The sequence below is a fragment of the Aythya marila genome (genome assembly GCF_965140915.1).
Source record: "Aythya marila genome assembly, chromosome: 19".
NCBI classification, from domain to species: domain Eukaryota; kingdom Metazoa; phylum Chordata; class Aves; order Anseriformes; family Anatidae; genus Aythya; species Aythya marila.
In genome coordinates, this window is record NC_139060.1 from 9,904,301 (window position 1) to 9,921,747 (window position 17,447).

The window sequence follows — 17,447 nt, forward strand, 5'->3', positions numbered from 1 at the left end:
TATTCAAAACTTAGAATAAGGAGAGGGAAAGCCCTAGTCCAATAGCAACTTCTGTCTTTGCTACAATCCCAAGTTATTGCCCTAGCCTGCTAACATTCCAGGAATAGGAAACAATGCCACTTAAATATAATCTACCACTTTGTGTTTACTTCCCACTCCTTTATGTAACTATATCAGAAAGAATGGGCTGCTTTGTGAACAGCAGAACTTACAAAGCCTGCTTTCTGCAGCTTTCAATCTCATGCTTGGATCCTGCCTTCTCCCAGGACTAGGGCATTCCAGGTTATTCTCCTGTGTTGATTGCGAGCTTTTAAACATTACAGCAAGGTCATGCTGCAGCTTCTATCTCAGTGAGAGCAGCGTGTGTGGGCTTTCTTTACTAGACCTCTTCTTCAATAGAAGGAATTCGGTAAAACCCAGCATCAAGTTAGAGCAACGTTCCTGGAAACGACTTCTAGTTCTGAAGGACTCTGTTTCTTGACTACTGTGCATTCCATTCACTTACCACGCAGAACCCACAACACAGAGAGGGAAACAGTCAGGTAACGCTGAGATTTAAACCTCCAGAGAACTATACCATTTTTATTTGAATGTGAACTGCCCATAGACAGGAGAAATTTAGGGTAAATAGAGCATCAAGTTCGATATCTGAAGTTTCTTATTCTCACAGCACACTAACAGCACAGTAAATCTGAAGTAAAGTGCTTAGATAAGTCAATACCTAAGCTCCTAACTCTTATTTAGAGAGATTTCAACAGAGATTAAACAACAAAAAAGGGAGTTTAAAAAAAAAAAAAAAAAAGTAGAATAGCCATAATAAGATGAGGGCTTGCATGAACTCTTCAACGTTAAAAATCCATTTGAGAAGCTTTGCTTTGAGCTTCTTCCTGAGCTAGACCAGAGTATGAAGCAAAATAGATTTTCCAATCTGAAAAAAAATAAATAAATCCAAAGATACAACACTGCAATCAATGTTAGATAACAAAATAATTGCATACTCACTCCACTTAAATCATAACCAAAGACTTATTTTCCCCTAAATTCATGTATTAATATATTCTTTCCATCAAAACCTCTTCCTCTCTAAAACAAACTTCAGTTCATGAATTGCTTAAGATACGCATTCTGGTATTCACACCCCCCTAAGCAGATTTCACCTACCAAAAATAATATGCTAAAAATACTATCAGCTGGTTAGGCAGATGACTCACACAGAAAATAGTAAGCCCAAAAACAATTAATCATGTTTTTTAAGCACTCATTTAAAATAGAAACTTAAATAAGGTACAGTACCTGGAAACTTGTTGACTTGACCTGAGAATATATCGTTATCATGAAATGACACCCCGTGCCAATAGATATCGCATGGCAAGCGTCTGCCAAAAGGAAACTAGCAAAGAGAAGGAGACAAGTTTTGAAGCAAACTGGCAATACTCATTCCTCATTTTTCTAAATGCTCATATTACATACACATCATTCAAGAGCAGTACTGTCAATAGAAAGCATGCTCTGTATTGTGGTTGCAAAACTAAGAACATTTTTATCAGTTCAAGGCACTTATGTTCAAGATGTTGAATTGGAAAAGGTTTATAGAAGAAAAAAAAAAAAAACACCTCTGAGGCACACAATCTATCTGAGAAATTTAGAGCTTGTTATCAACCACAATTAAGGCATGACTCACTTGTAATTTGAAATACTATTACAGGGAATAAAGTTCATTAAGAAGCACTTAATTCTAGCACGCAAAGGCACAGCAATAGCAAGTGGCTACAGCTTGGAAGTAAACAAAACCTGAAAATGCTTTTTGGCTTGTTTTCCTTCCCAGTTTAAGGGGTGATAAGCAACCATCAAGGGAAAAAATCACTAGAGGTTAGGAATGAGTTGTCATACTGCCAGTTACTAAGTTCTATTGTTAAATAGACCACAATTCAGTACAAGCAATCCTGTGGCTTCTATTTCGTGCTCCCCCTCTACAGCTCGGTAATCCAAATCCCTTTTCGCAGGTCACACCCACACCAGTGGTGGCCTCGTCCCCACCACGTGCGGCACCCCCGCGTGCTCCAAGCCTCGCACGAGCAGGAGCCATCACCGCTCCCTATTTTGGGGAACAGACGTAGCCAGTTAGCAATGGTGTTGTAAAGTAAGAGTAAGCTGCAACTGCCACGGACTTCCTGAGCAAGCAGGCTTACATTGGTGTCCAAGCTGCAGTAAATTGAAAATGGATATTCAAGGCATTATCTATCTCTCTATATATATTTGATTATACGTATTCATATGGTATTAATTACAGGCTATTAGTAGCTGAAAGGAATTAAAAGAAAAGCTTACAATTCAACTAATCGTCTGTTGAGCTTTCAACTGGCAAGGACTAAGGCAATTATTTCAACCGTATTAAGTATTCCAGCAACTTAAGAGCTTCTTTTCCCATTCACACAGTATTTCATCATAAATGGTGAAATTGTAGAGCTAGCTTTCTGCTATCAGAAAGTTTGGTGGTTTTCAGCCTGAAGAGCCCTCAAACAGCATGGGCAATTACTGATAGCAAGCTTCTAATAGTAGTAGCTAAAAAAGGCTACCAGCAGTAAAAACAAATGCCCTAGATATTAGCAGTTCCAACTACCTAAAGCAAAAAAAATCACTAATAAAAATCAGACATGTATAAGCTCTGTTACAATAATAGTGGCTAGTTTTGTATAGAACAGGTACCCTGATTTTTCCTGCTGGTTCTCTTAGACATAGTCCCTTTATTCAAAGAAACCAAAGCCCAAATAACTTTATCTGCAACCCCCTGCAGATGCTGTTAATTACCACATGGAGCGCATTCACAGGAGCCTGCCCTGTTATTAGGTTACATCTTCTTCAAATGAGCAGGCTATACTTCTGACCACAGCACTTTCAGGATACAGAATTCATTCAAAAGCTTTATAAGTTTCATTTTTTTTTATTTCCTTCATTTGCTACTTTAATTAAAATTTCAGTTTCAGCAAATAGCTTTGAAAAATTAATCTCAAACGCTAATTTAGCGACACATCTTTTCTCTATTTCCGTACTCCTAAGGATGAAATACCCCAAAAAGCAGAGCTAGGGGATTCTTCACTTATTCCATTATTATTCAGCCTGCAAAAACTGGTTTTGTACATGTGGAAATTAATTCTGTTAGGCTCTGAAAGACAATCAGTGGCCTTAACCTTTCCACAGGTACGTCCAGAATACAGATTCCGTGTTAGGTCTCATACTACCCTTCCCACTAAAACCTGAGCAACTTATTTATTTATTAAATGAAATGGAAATGCAAAGAACAAAATTTGCATTTATATAACACCTTTCATCTGCTGAGGATATCAAAGCACTTTACAAACACTGCACAGAAATCATTTCACAACAGATGAAGAGGAAGCACCTCTGGACTGGAAAGCGGAAGCCATTCCAGCCCAGAATCAGCAATTCAGATAGCCCAGCAACTTTTCTTCTGACATATCAAGATTATTTGGATTTATCCAACAATGGGATCAAACTCACCTCCTGGACATGCTGGAAAGGATTCTTTATCATCTGCACTATACTTTCACATGAGAATAGTGTTTGGAAAGGAACAAACAAGTCAGGTTTATTTTGCTCACTCTGCAGTGCTTGGCAGACATGAATTAATCTTGCTGGGTAAAAGGGGTCTTCTGCCACCTCCCCAGCTTCTGACCGATGGCAAAGGCAGGGTGTAGGCAGCCCAAGGACTTGGGGTGCTCACTGCTGCCAGGGGACAGAGCTAAAAAACATGACCAAAGCCATCTCTGCCTCCATCTATCTGCTCAGCCCGGTCCTACAACCGACTGCCAAGCCTTCAAAGAACCCATTTAAAGTCTTTTTTATTCAGAGCTGGGGCATTTGTCAGAAAAGACAAACAGAAGGCCACAAAGTGAAGAGAAGTGTTTTCACAGCTTTGACACAATTAATAATCAATCACAGCCAAGTTGCCTGACAGGTCATTTCTACCTTTTGATTGGAAGCCAATAATTTAAATTGTCTCCTGGGTCACATCAGTCTGTTCCATCACATTTAATGACAAGTTAAATGACTCGTCTTCTAGTCAGCTTCTCCTAGCATAAAATTTCAAACTATTTTATGCCTCTGTGCAGCTCCTGAACAGCAAGACAAATGAAACGCATGATGTTGGGACAGTTGATGCCCGAGACATCTGCTTCTTCCATTTCCCTAGTAATTGAAAGCTAGCCAAATAAAATAATTTATTAAGCCATGAATAAACTCAGGATGCAAGCTCAATTTGTGCCCATTATTGCATTTGGCGTATCATGTTCATTTAAAAGAATCTGACACACTAAATCAGATCGTCCAATCTAGCAATACCAGTAATTGCTTCGCTGGCATGCCCATTAAGGTTCTGCAATGCTTTTTAAAAGGTCCGCCCTGTGCGTGGATAAACTGCTCACCGGTATTAGCCACGCTTAGAGCAGTCTTCCTCGGGTTTTGTTTTTTTCCTACAGTGGTATTTAACACTCATATAATCAGGGAGCATAGTGCAACTACAGCCTGTGACTGAAACAAAGCCCTTCTGGCAAGGCAAGGGAACCACAGAAAGGAACTTTCAGGATGTATGACTTAAAACAAAAGCCTGTGTGACACTGACATAATGCTATCCATCAGACAGAAAAAGCTATCAGGAAAACGTAGTCCACCTTAAAAACCTAGTGTAACATCTGCCCAAGAGAACATTCAAGACAGCACAGCCAGCAGCAAACGTGCAGAACAGAAACAGAATGACAGCAGCGATGGGAAAGGATGTAAGAAGTGGTGGGAGAGAAGGGCCAAATATACCAAATCAAAGCCCAAAATGCAAACAACTGGAGAAGTATCACAGAGTGAAAAAGAGTGAAACACCAGCCCCTAAACCAGCACTATTTCAATATACACGTTTCACTAATACTTCTAAGACTTTTTTCACATTATTTTTATGGACTGTACAAGAAATAATGTGTGGTCCCTCCACCAGTCCTGCTGTAATGGTGACCCTGTTTCCAAGGCTATTTGGACATCAGCGACAATTATTTGAACACCACAGTGCTATTTTGCTAAGTGTTTGAGAGGAAAAGCATTCAAAATGTTATGCAACTTGACCCAAAGAGGTTTCCCTGAATTTCTCTTCTTAAAGTCATTTACTTTTCTCTTCAAATCTAAACCAGATCTTGCCTACCAATTCCCTGCATCTACTGAGGTCTGCTACCTTGAAATCAATAGTTTGTCTTGCTCCCGTGCTAGATTTTCATCCTCATGTTTTCCACAATGCAACCAGTACTGGCAAGGAGATACTGCTAATACTTCCCCTTTCAGTACACCTGGGGGGATCTGAAAACTGATCTGACACATGAGAAAATACCTGCTTGACAAAAGATAACGTCACATCCATACATATTGACCTCTTCACTATAATAAGCTGAAAACCCTACAGAAATATATTGCAGGGACTTGTTTGAGAGGGATGAGTTATTAGCCACCTCCACGGTACAGGCAGATGTCCCACAGTTCCGTACCTGGTCATTTCTTTGTTAGGAATAAGAAAAGGCTGCAGGGGGAAGCAACAGACTAAATGAGAAATATTGACCATGCAAACAGATGGAGAAGAAAGGGTATTGAGGGAGACAGCAAACAGAAAAAGATTAAGTGACGCCAGAAGCAATTGCTGTTGGGGAATATGGAGCAGGAAGAACGCCGATGATGCAGTGTGGATATTTGGGAGGAAGGAGTCAGGCTGTAGGACAGCACAGCGTGCCTGCAAAATCCAGGGGGGGAGCTCACAAACTCTGAGCACAAAAACTTAGCCAAATAAGAACAACAAAGAAACATTAAATGTGAAGGATGTCGGTCAGCACAACGCAGAGCAAAGCTGCTGACGGACCCCCGCGGGGGACAAGAGGGAACCTCAGCAGCCTGGGGCTTCCTCCTCGGGGGCTCAGCTCCTGCTCTGCACTGAGAGCAGCAGGGAACGGGACGGAGCTCCTGAAGCTTCTAACTCCGAAGTTAGGGATAACACAGAAGGACTGCCTCCCCCAGGTCTGTACAAGTTTCCTTTACAAGGCACCAGGTGCAAAGAAACATCGGGATCTGGTGAGCCCAGGGACGGAGGGAGAGACAAAAGGCAGAAGCAGGGAGCTGCACAAAGGAACATTTCTTCATCCCAGCCCTCCACTTCGCTTCCCTCTTCCAAAAGAGTACAAGAGTAACCTAAAAAAAGAGTTACCTTTTTTCTTTTTTTAGAAAAGCTCCCAGAAGCCATCTGTTCCTATAAAAACACTTACAAAGATGCTGCAGAAAGCCGCTCTTCACCCCCAGAGAACCCTTTAACCCCTGCGCTACACCACCCAGCAGAAACCTCCTCAGGCTTCACGCGAGGAGTTCAAAACCCCCGATTCTGCCCCAATTCGCCTCTTCCCGTGCCACCACCCCCCCCTCCCCCTCCGGGCCGGGCCGCAGCCCCCCCGGCGCCCACCTCCCTCCAGCGCAGCTGCCTCAGGCTGATCTTCAGCGCCTCCAGCGACGTCTTGGCCTTGGAGCTGTCCACCGTGACGCGGGGCGGCCGCCGCCCGCCTCGGCCTCGGCCCCCGCCCGCCTCAGCTCCCCGCCGGCCCGAGGCCCGCCCGCGGCACGGCCCCGCTGCCTCCCGCTCCTCCTCCACCTCCTCTCTCCGGGAGGGCAGAGCCGGGGACCCCGGAGCCTCCACCGCCTCCCGGGCCGAGGCGCAGCCCCCCGGAGCGGTCCCAGTGCCGGTGCCGGTGCCGGTCCCGGCCGCCTCCATCCCTCCCCGCCGCCGCCTCAGCCCGGCCCCGGGCCCCGGCCCGCCCCCGCGCGTTGCCATGGCGACGCCGACGCCCGGGCGGGTGAGGCTGAGGACGGAGCGCGCGAGGGGCCAGCCGCCGGTGCGGTGACGTCACGACGCCGCCGCGGCCATGTTGGGAGCGGGCAGGGGGCCGCCCGCCCTTGCCGGGGAGGCCATTTCGGAAAGGGGCGGGGCGCGGCGGCCATGTTGGAAGCGGGCGGCCCAGCCCCTCAGCCGCCCCCTGTCAGCCGTGGGGCTGGGGGTTGACACATCCGTATCCGTGTCCCTGTCAGTGTGGGCAGGCGGTGCCCAAATCCCCTCACACCGAGATAAATCAGGGATTTTGTGCTGTGGGCTGCCACTGGGCCTCGGCCCCAGTCCCTTGTCCTTGTCCAGTAACACCCAGCTTGCTGCCCTGGCCACTGTGTGATTAAACAGTTTCTGTATCAACCCTTAAATAGTTTCTGTACCTACCCGAATTGTTTGTGCTGAAAGCCTCCTGCAGGAGCTGCTCGGGAGGTGTACGGCTGGCAGACCCGCACTGGGCCTGTTGCTCAGGGCCACGCTGCCGGAACGGCTCTGCAGCCCCAAATCCGCAGGGTTTGTACTCAAAACACCTCCCAGGGCTCCTGCACTCAGGGTGCGCTCGGTGCTACACTTCAGCTGAGCACTGTGCTTCTGGAGTCACTAAAGAGCAGTATCTGTACTTAAACACGCTCCTACACTGCTGGAGGGAATCAAAAGCACAGCAAGAAAACACAAAAACCATTTGTCTCTTATAGTGTCCATAGCTAACAATCTTACGTGCGGTTATATGAAGCCCCCACAATATTAATTTATGAGACGCGATGAATTTGAGGTCACACGAGTGACCTGCCCGGTGTCCCAAAGGACAGCAAAAATAGAGATGGGAAATGCCAAAAGCAGGACGGGCCGAGGAGGCTGCCTGGGGCCGGCTCGGGCAGGAGGTGGCGCTGCGCCCCCTGAAATGGGGCTGGAGGGGGGCAGAGACGGGAATCACCTGGATTGTGCGAAATTGCTGTCCTTAGACTCGTTTTCTCGGTCTGTAGAAGGGGCAGGACCGAAACAGGATGTCAGGGGGGGAAAAATCACTTAAATGAAAGCAAAATTTAAATAAATGCAGCAGAATTTGGGACTTTCCGTTAGCTGTGAGTTAAAATAATAAGGTCACGTCAGGAAGATTAAGATCCCGAGTCGGGAACTCCAAGGACCAGGATGAGACATGCACATATCTTCTACCTGCTACACCAGGTTTAGAAACATCTGGATTAATGTCTCACTCTCGTCTCATGCTTCCTGGTATTTTACAGAAATCAAAGCACAGTGTGTCACTACCTGTCACTGGACATCTGGGCCCTTTTCCACAAATTATCAGCAGTTTACAAAGAAGAAAGTTTGTTCACCCAGATTCTCTCTAATTTCAACAGCCAACTAGACCGTCACCTGCAAACAGTGCCTGCGTTTTTTCAGCGCCTCACCTATCTTCTGCCATTCACCCTTGTAGGCGAAGACACTCATTAATTAATTATTTACAACATTGTGTCTTACAATGTGACGTGACCAGGAAAGTGAGATCACATAGCTCACTCTTGGTTGCTATTAAATATGCATTTTTTTATAGCTGTGACAATTCATAACTGAAAAGTTGGGAGCATTTCACTGAGCCAACAGGAGCTCGGTGGGGCTATAACTTGAGCAACGATGTTCTGTCTGGGGATTGCCTTTTCCGCATGTTTCAAAAAAATGTGTAAGGGCGCATCCTGGCTGTCTCACCAACCACCACCAGATGGGAGCAATTGTTGGTGTCTGCCAACAGGAGTGTGATTTAAAGTGGTGACCTGACTCGGGCTGCCTCTGATTTTACTGCCAGGCCCCTGGATGAACACTTTTTAAAGCGTATTTTAGAGATTTATCATCACCAATATCAGCAGTGCTGAAGAAAAGCCAGGGAAATAGTTAAGATGGGTCAAGGCACTATGAGACTTCAGAGCACGGGAAATCCCAAACTAAATGATTGCAAAGGAAAAATATTTGTGTATCTAATTATTACACATCCACATTTCTTATAGCCTAATAAGGTACTAGTGCTTTCTCTACCAGAGCAGCTGTAATACATCAGATACCTGGTTTGCAGTGTGTAGTATGGATAAAACCTTCATTTCATGTTGAGATAAATAGGGATGGTCTGCGGTGTACAGCATGAAGTCTGACTGTGCGTGATACTCGGGTACTGCAAGGTAGGGGAGTAAAGTATAGGTTGAGTAGTAATGAGCTAGCAAGGTAATTCAGAGGGAGAGTGTATCCTGCTGAAAATTGCAAGCTGGATCTACCAGCAAGAGGACTCTTCGTTCATTTGCAGGGATATTCTCACTGAAAGCCTAATTTTTAATATTACACTTTCCAAGTCAGTAAATTGAGCAGTATGGGCTTCTCACCATGACAATGTCGATCCAAGCACCTCTCAAACTGGAGATGAACCATACTGCCTACCTGTGGCATACCAAACTCATGAATCACACATGGGCGCACACTAAGCTTATGAGTTTAATAGGTCACAATGGTTTTCTTAAATGGTGAATTTGAGTTCTAGTAAGCTTTTTTGTTGTGAGTCTGGATCAAAATTTCTAGTGTTTCTCTAGCATTGTAAGAACAATAAATGTATTTCTTCTATACTTTTTTAAAAAAGACAGCCCAGGGAAGTAAAACACCGTGGCACATAATGTGTAAAACGAACATACAATCTTTTTAAAATATCATATAAAACTGGGCTCCTTCCAGTCACAAAGTAAGAATTACTTGCAGAAATACTCTGGCTAACTGTTTTGAAAAAGAATACATTCTTCAAGCTCCTGTATAAAAATAAGTTACTCATTGAGAACTATCCATCCGTTTATGACGTTTATAGTTCCTTTTGCAATAATGGTGAATATCTTCTGACAATTGTACTTTCACAAATCAACAGGAAAGCAATGTTTTATAAAATGAAATGTCAGAAGAAAACATATCTAGTAAACAGACTTGGAAAACATCAGTGTTGTTATTATGCTTCTCAGACTGGGTTTAAATTTGTTTACATCAACCTATGCTTCCAACATTTATGTTAGACCACTGCAGATTTGTGGTTGACCTACATATGCAAACAAAACATTTGCTGCATATTTGGGGAGGGGGGATTTGCATGACAGAAGATGATGAAAATATGCATAATTATAGATGACATTTTTCATTCCCAAATCCTGCTGCACCAAACTTTGGAACTGGCCATGCATGAAAGAGGCTTGCAATTCTAATGGGCAGATTTCCTGGCTATGCTACAAAGCTGAACCGTGAAGACCTTAAGCTTCTGTTTCTTCTTGAGAGACACAAATCTGCTATAATCATCTAACGAAGCAGACCCTGTACTTGCAGAGAACACATGACGCTGACTGAGGAGGACTGAAAGAACGACGCTGGGGTAGCCTGTTCCACATGTCACTTTTGAGTTCACATCATATGGCACCCTCAGAGACTCACTGAAAGATTTTGCTTGTGATATTTTCCTTGTTTTCTTCAAATCCTTGATACGGCAGAGAGTAACATCACACAATTTCAGCTAACAGTACCTTGCCTCCATATTTCACCACACAGCACCATTTATAGGATGTGGTTGCTGCTTCCAGGCTTAACTGGTTAAACAAAGATTTTACTTTATCACCTAGTGATCACAGAGAGTTATCTGATGTAGGAGTAACTGCAGGACAAAATATGGTTCTGAATAACCTTTTTCTACCATTTCATCCACCTTTATTTTGATAATTTACTTATACAAAAAAGTTAAGCAGATATTCTGATTTGTTCCCAATGTTTACGTTAAACTGAAGGTCCAGACCAATTCATTTAAATGAAGGTTGGGCATCTGCATTGTTTGGAATAGAGTTCTCTACCTTCCTTTGCTTCCAGATCTTCTTTTCCACTAGAGGAGAGGGCAGCTTCTGAGAACAGAGGGAAAAACACATACATAACCCTCTGACCTCACAGTAGCTTTGTAAGACAACATTTCATGGCCTTGGAGAACTCCCGACATGCTGTTCCCCTTAAGTCTCTGTCTTAACTTTTGATCAGTGTTTTAAGATATCAAGAAAAGCCAACAAGCCTTGCTGTGTGGTAATGCTGTTTAATTTTGCTTCCCTTGAGTAAAGAAGTGACTGTGAAGGAAGTAGAACACATCTGAAATTTTAGAAATCCAAAAGCAACATACATTTTTTGCTTCCACTAGCAGAGCATGTTGTTCCTATAACAGCCTGTCCTCCCTTGCCTCCACATCAGCTCATCCTGCTCTGTAGAAGGAGGGGACAGAAGCTGGTTGTTAGCATTACGTACAGAAATAAGTCCGTTTGGTCTTAATCTATTAAATTTTACTGCAGTAACTGCTGATTCTCAGTAACTATAAATTGGGCATACTTTGCCTCATTCTGTCCCTTTATTAAATGTAAGCAGCATTTTTCTGTATTCAAGAGAATACACATCTGCTGAAGATTGGCAAGTGAATTCAGCTGCTTTATCTCACAAGGCTGTCCACTGGCACACTGAAAGTCTGCTACCATGAAAGTACATTGGAGATTTGCTGTAAAAATTGCAGCAGAACAAGTATTAATAATGCTAATAAAAATGACATGACAAAACCACATCCACTAAGATAGCAAACTTGTAGAGATCTCTCAGATCTTAGGAGCATGATATGGATGTGATTTCCCATAAAGGAGGTTTTATCGGCTGTTACTGGATGTCGGTGTGGTTGTTCTTGCTATGTCACATCTTATTTATCATTTAAAATCTTTGCAGTTCTGCAGAGCAGAAATAAGTGCTTAAAATGGTTAGCAGAAGGGAGGAAAATTTCTTGGCATCAAAACCAAGTCTCCTGTGGAAAGTGTGCAGCGTCTCTGCAACTTCCCTATCTGAATTGTGAAAGTGGGTTTTGGAAGAAACCTGACAGCATCGGATGGGAGCAACAGCTACCTTCCATGCAAATCAACCGAAGAAACAGTTAAAGGACATGCTATAAATACCCTCTACCTGATTTACATCTCATTCAAGGTCCCTTCAAATTAGGAAACTATAAATGAAGAGAGATTTCCATTTGGAGTGAATGTCGATGCAAAGATTGAAACGTGCATGTGTAAGAGAAAGAGAAGGAAAGAAACCTTGGTAGCTGTGCCTGAAAAAGAAAGCTGATACAAACCTGCTCTCCGCAAGAACACTTGAAGCTCTGAGCCAAGAAGCTGTCTTTGGTGCCTAACTCCCACCGTGTTCAGAGAAATGGGACTTTCTAAGTGTGCTTTGCACATCAAAGGAATAACTAGCTCAGTACCTCCATCTGATGCAAACACCCACTATGAAGTTTGGCTAACCGCTCACGTCAAGAAAGGGTAATGCTTCTAAGGATTTGTTTATACCAAATCTGTGATGATATACGGTGTAACAGTTTAATTCCACATATTTGCCCAGTTTTATTATCCAGAAGGAAAGACAGCTTTTCTTACCTGCAGTGGCGTCAGAGAATTTTCTTTGCCCAACAAAGAAACAGAAAACTAATGGCTTTGTAAGTTCAGCAGCCTTCAGACTCAAATCTCAAACACAGATCCAAACCATTAACCTTAGAAGAGCTAAGCCCTATGAAGAGTTCATGGAAGTTAATGAACACGGAATATTAAACAACTCCATTCAATTGTGATATAACAGTCTGGCACTGCAAGCTTTATTAAATCACAATTGCCTTATTTTTTCCCAGGATTCCTGTGAAATATTTCCGTCCCCCTACCCAAAGGATTTTATAATCTGCAGGATACCGGAGAGCATCAGAACTGAAATAAAAAGCCCATTCTTGTTATTTCATCCTGTCTACCAGATTAAAAGATTTGACTCTCCCAAGCAAAGTCCACATGCTCCCACTCACATGGGAACGCTCTTGTGTCAATGGGAGGGAAATGAGGAGGAGCTTTCAGCTGCTCAGTACCGTGACAGGTTCGTGCATGCCTCAGTTAAAATGCAGTATTGCAGAATCAATGTAGAGACTCGCTAGCAGTGGCTGTGTTAGGCTTTCTTCTCTTACTGGGTGAGCTTCACTGGCGTTAGCATCAAAGGAAGCACAAGCACAGGCTGTGCCCAGATGACTGAGTGGCATCTCCTACTCTTAGGGCTTAGGAGAACCAAGGACTGCACTTTGCTCCATCCCTCCAAGGCCATTTCCACACAAAATCTAGGTTTTTCATTCTGGTCAACAGATATTTTTTTATATCAGTATTTCTACAAGATAAGTGCCATGGAAGATTCTAAGTAGGCAAAATCAACAGATAGCTAAACCAATGACTCTGCAAGTGAGATGTGTATCTAGGCTGATTTTGAGTTATGCTGAATGAAAGAGTGTGTGTGGATATTAAAAAGAAAGGAAATGTAACATTTAAACTTTGAAATAATAATAATTAAAAAAAAAAAGCCTGTCTGGAAACAGAAAAACAGCACAGACGCTGACCACAGAACTCATCCCAGCACTACGTCCACAGTGCCAGAATGAGCTGCTAATACCACAAAGTACTGGAACATGTAGGCTCAGAGTCAATGAACCAACATTAATTTCTTGGACTTTTTCTCGCTCTCTTAATTGTAAGTTTCTGGATTTTTGGCTCCTGTCCATCTCCCTTCTGACTTACAAGTCTCCAGAGATGCCAAGAAACTCAAGATGATTACTCTCATGAGCTGGAGACAGGGAATAGTGCACTGTCTGCCTGTGGCCAAAATTTTCTCTCCTGCTAATGTTAAAGCCACACAAAAGGTGGTGTCCAGCAATGCCCAAGCATCCATCTGGGTGGATATTTGTATGAAAGTTATAACTGATCGCTCAGAAATTCATTCTGAGAAAGCCAAATGAAATCAGCCGGAGCAAATATAAGCCCCATCCCCTTGGGTTCTATGCAGTTGACATTTCTGATCGTTCCTGTAAATGACAGAGTGCGGCTGTACTAACAGCTGGAAGCCAAGTCCTGGGTCCTGCCACCAAGCCGTGCACGGCTCTGCACCCATCCGTACCTGTGCTGATGCCTGCTGAGATCCAGCTGCTCAGGCACGTCGGGCATCCCAGGGCGGCATCCGTGGGGGCTCTCCTGTGTGCTGGCAGAGCTGCACCACGAGACAAAGCTGGGAAGGAAAGAGAAGCCTAAGTGCACAGCAAAAGCCCCAAATCCCGGCAGTGTATTGAGTTGGTCAGTGGGCATCAACCATGCAGGCTTCGAGCAGAGGGCACGTGTTAATTGCTAACGAAGCTACGTCACGTTAAAATGGGACGTGTGTAATTGTTGTAGCCTACTGTTTGCGCACAGAAGTTGCTGCGAGAGCCCAGCTCGTTCTGCACAAAGTCTTTTTCAGAATTTCCAACGAAGGGCGTGCAGCAGGTGCTGCCGAAATTATACAGCGTGACTTAAACTGTCAAAAAAAAAAAGGAAAAAAGAAAAAAAAGGCAAACAATTCAACCAGGACGGGCCTGCATCCTTAACCCTCGGTCTCGCAGCACAGCTCCCAGCACCTGGGGACCGCAGTGTGGGGACCGGCGGGGCTTTTAGGCACAGGGGGCGCGGGGCAGCCCCCCCCGGGGGGCACAAACCCACCCCGACAAAACCTCCAAACCCCAAGCGGCTCCTTGCGGCCTCCCCTTCCCCGAGCCGCCCGGGGCTCGCCCCGTACCCTCTCGGGGGGCGCCTCCACAGCGGCTACGGCCGGGGCGGGCCCCCCACACGCCCCAACCACCCCGGGCCGGGTCCGGTGCCGGCGGCCGCCGCCCCCCGCATCACATGAGGCAACTTCGGGCCAATGGCGCCGCGGCGGGGGCCGGGGCCCCGCTGGGTGCCCGCGGACGCTCATTCAAAACGCGGCCGGGCTCGGGGCTCCTCCACCGCCGCCTCCTTCCCCTCCTTCCCCTCCTTCCCCTCCTCATGCCCCGGCCGCCGCCCGGAGCCGCCGCGCAGCCGGGGGGCGCCGCCACCACCTCCTCATCCTCCTCCTCCTCCTCCTCCTCCAGCCGCGGGGCTCCGCGGGGCCGGGCGCCCCCCCCCCCCGCCATGTCCCCCCCTTCTCCTCCTCCTCCTCCTCCTCCCGCCGCGGCCTGAGCCGCCCTCCCCGCCGCCGCCGCGATGCCGGTGAAGAACCGGTACAACCTGGTGGACGATGGCTGCGACTCCCGCGTCCCGCTGCACAACGAGGAGGCCTTCCAGCACGGCATCCACTTCCAGGCCAAGGTGAGCCGCGGCTCGGCACCGCTCCCCCCCCTGCCGGAGCCCCCTCCCCACCCCAAGGGACACCCGGAGGCTCCCCGGGGTCCCCCCCCCTGTGGTGCTGGGCCCCGTTACCGAGCAGCCCTGGGGGGGGGGGGGGGGGTCGAGGCCGGGGTCTCGCCGTGCTCCCCCCACCCCCCGGAGCATCCCTGAGGTGCCCCCAGCTGGGTGCTGGGCCTGAGGGAAGATGCTGATGAACTATGGAAGCTTTCTGCTTAAAATCACAAACAGGTTCTTTTATTTTTCCCATTTTTTTTTAAGCTGTTTTGGTGCTTACGAGCCTGGTGTGCTTCATTTATGTGCTGAGGACCCCCCCTGAGAGGGGCAGGCGCTGGCTGCACGCATCCTGGCTCTGTCCCCTCACTGTGCAGGGTCCTGCTCCTGCCACGACGAGGTGACAGCTCCCGATCCCTCAGAGAGCTGCAGGCTGCTACCTGCTGCTGAGGAACACCTCGTCCCTCACCCCCTTCCTCGTCCCACCTGAGCTGACCCCTGCTTGAGCAGCTAGACGTGGTAGGGCTCCGTTTAAACGCACGCAGTCGTGGGGTATCAAGGAAATAGGGATATCGTCAGAAACTTCACGCTGATCATGAAAGATGGTCTGGCACTGCACCACCGCCGAGTGAGCAACTCAGGGGAATTGGCATTCTGTGGGCAGCGCAGGGAATGGGTTTGTAATTCGCCTGGCAAGAGGAACTGCGTTTTGCTGGAGCAACTCTGGGGCTTTCTTCCCCTCTTTGCAGGTGGCCTAGCACAGATTAGAAATGGAATTCACGCCTGCTGTCTCCTGAGCTGGAAAGAAGGGGAATGTATTCAAATAAAGCTTTGGAACGTGGATTTTGTGCGGTCTGGTTTTCCTGCTAAGAGAGCTGCAAGATGTAAATGGGATGTGAGGATGAATCTGAACAGACAGTTGATCACATTTTAAAAACCTCTCTTCCTTGGGGAAGAAAAACAATTAATCTTTGTTTCTTTTTTTAAATTAACAGTTGCTACACCACAAACTGTGCCGAGAACAAAAATCCGTGTTTTTAAAAGATGTGAACAGGCTGTACCTTTAACTGAGTGCAATGGGCTTCGTAAGAGTGACAGCTTTAGGCACCCAGAGCTATTCAGAGAGCGGGTGGCTGCTGAAAGGCGTGTGGGTCTGAGATGGGGTGTGCATTACCTTAGTAACGTGCTGGCTCCGTTCTGTTCTCGCCTGCCTCTCCCAATGAGGACACTGACTGTGGGCACACCACTCAGCTGCAGCTCAGCGTGACAAGGCTGCAGCAAGCAGCCAGGTGTCTTACACCAGGCGATCTCCCTGGCCACTCAGTCTCTAATCTCCGCATACCAAACCGTATTGCTTGCCCTGTAATCTTCGGGGACAAATGTCACAAGGTCAGAAACGGGAGCTGCATGTGGAAAGGTGGCTGCGTGCACAGGAGCATGAGTGCCTCAGCTCTTCCAAAGCAGGGAGTTTGGGAGGATCTCGCGTGGCTCTGCTGTCACCAGTTCTCTTCCTGCCCCACCTGGGAATTCACCTTTGGCAGGGTGGCCTGTTCCTGTGCAGCTCTGCACAGACAAAAGCCCATTGGGAGTAGCCATGACCACACTGGCGGCCACCTCAGAGAACAAGATGCTTGCAAACAAACAGGCACAGCCCTTGAGAGACACTGACATGCCCTTGCAGTGAGGGCAGAGGGAAATCCTGGCTCCTCTCTCCCTTCCCTGCTGCCCTCCAGCTCTCTGGCTGGAGTGGTTTGGCTCTCCTGCGGTTTACCAAAGGACACGCCTGAAGTTGCTGCTCTCAAAAATGCCATTTTGCAAAGGCATTTACAGAAACATCAGAAAGAACAGATGACCTTTCAGATTGCTTGCGGTATTTATTTCAAGGCAGATAAAAGACCAGTAAATACCGAGCCAGGAGAACTCATCTCTGAAAAGCTCCATTATGCAAAAGTTTTCAGGATAAAACCCCTTGCAAGCTGCAAGTGTTATAGCAGAGAAATTAACACTGAACTGTGTCAGTAACAGTGACAGCTCTGCAGCTGCTCTCAAGGAACTATTTGGTCTCTGTTCATAGCTGTTATCACATTAAGTGTTTGCAGGGTTCTCCTGACTAGGTGCCTCCTTTTTCCTCCCCCTGTCACAGGGGAACAAACTCCAAAAAAAAACAACAACTTGGAGCCAAACACAACTCATGAACCAAGCGCTCAAGATGGGGACTAAGCTTTGTCACCTGCCCTCTGTCCTGACAGACCCCCCTGGGAAAATACCAGTGCCAAGCTCCTTGCTCAAGCCCCTGCTGTCGGATGAGG

The 17,447-nt window shown here is 46.4% G+C and overlaps 2 protein-coding genes and 1 long non-coding RNA gene across 4 annotated transcripts in view; 1 reads left to right on the plus strand and 2 right to left on the minus strand.

The window, feature by feature from the left end:
* Positions 1 to 6,744, minus strand: part of TTLL11 (tubulin tyrosine ligase like 11) — a 45,091-nt gene extending 38,347 nt beyond the window's left edge. The window contains 2 exon segments of the mRNA XM_082775578.1: positions 1,294 to 1,390; positions 6,497 to 6,744. The gene's annotated coding sequence lies outside the window, so the exon portion shown is untranslated.
* Positions 6,745 to 10,692: 3,948 nt separating this feature from the next.
* LOC309885464 lies at positions 10,693 to 14,915 on the minus strand. 2 transcript variants are annotated; one of them, XR_014318802.1, is made up of 4 exons: positions 14,859 to 14,915; positions 14,184 to 14,299; positions 13,907 to 14,014; positions 10,693 to 10,815 (listed from the first exon to the last, which is right to left on the minus strand). It is a non-coding gene; the product is annotated as an uncharacterized lncRNA (long non-coding RNA). The 2 variants fall into 2 exon arrangements; XR_014318803.1 differs by lacking the exon at positions 14,859 to 14,915 and having other exon boundaries at positions 14,184 to 14,326.
* A 71-nt stretch (positions 14,916 to 14,986) lies between these two features.
* The window catches only part of LOC309885670 (carboxyl-terminal PDZ ligand of neuronal nitric oxide synthase protein-like), a 30,710-nt gene continuing 28,249 nt past the window's right edge, over positions 14,987 to 17,447 (plus strand). Inside the window, exon 1 of the mRNA XM_082775893.1 lies at positions 14,987 to 15,108. Within this exon, the coding sequence (XP_082632019.1) occupies positions 15,004 to 15,108 (105 nt within the window). The 5' untranslated portion in view covers positions 14,987 to 15,003. The remainder of the gene's footprint in view (positions 15,109 to 17,447) is intronic.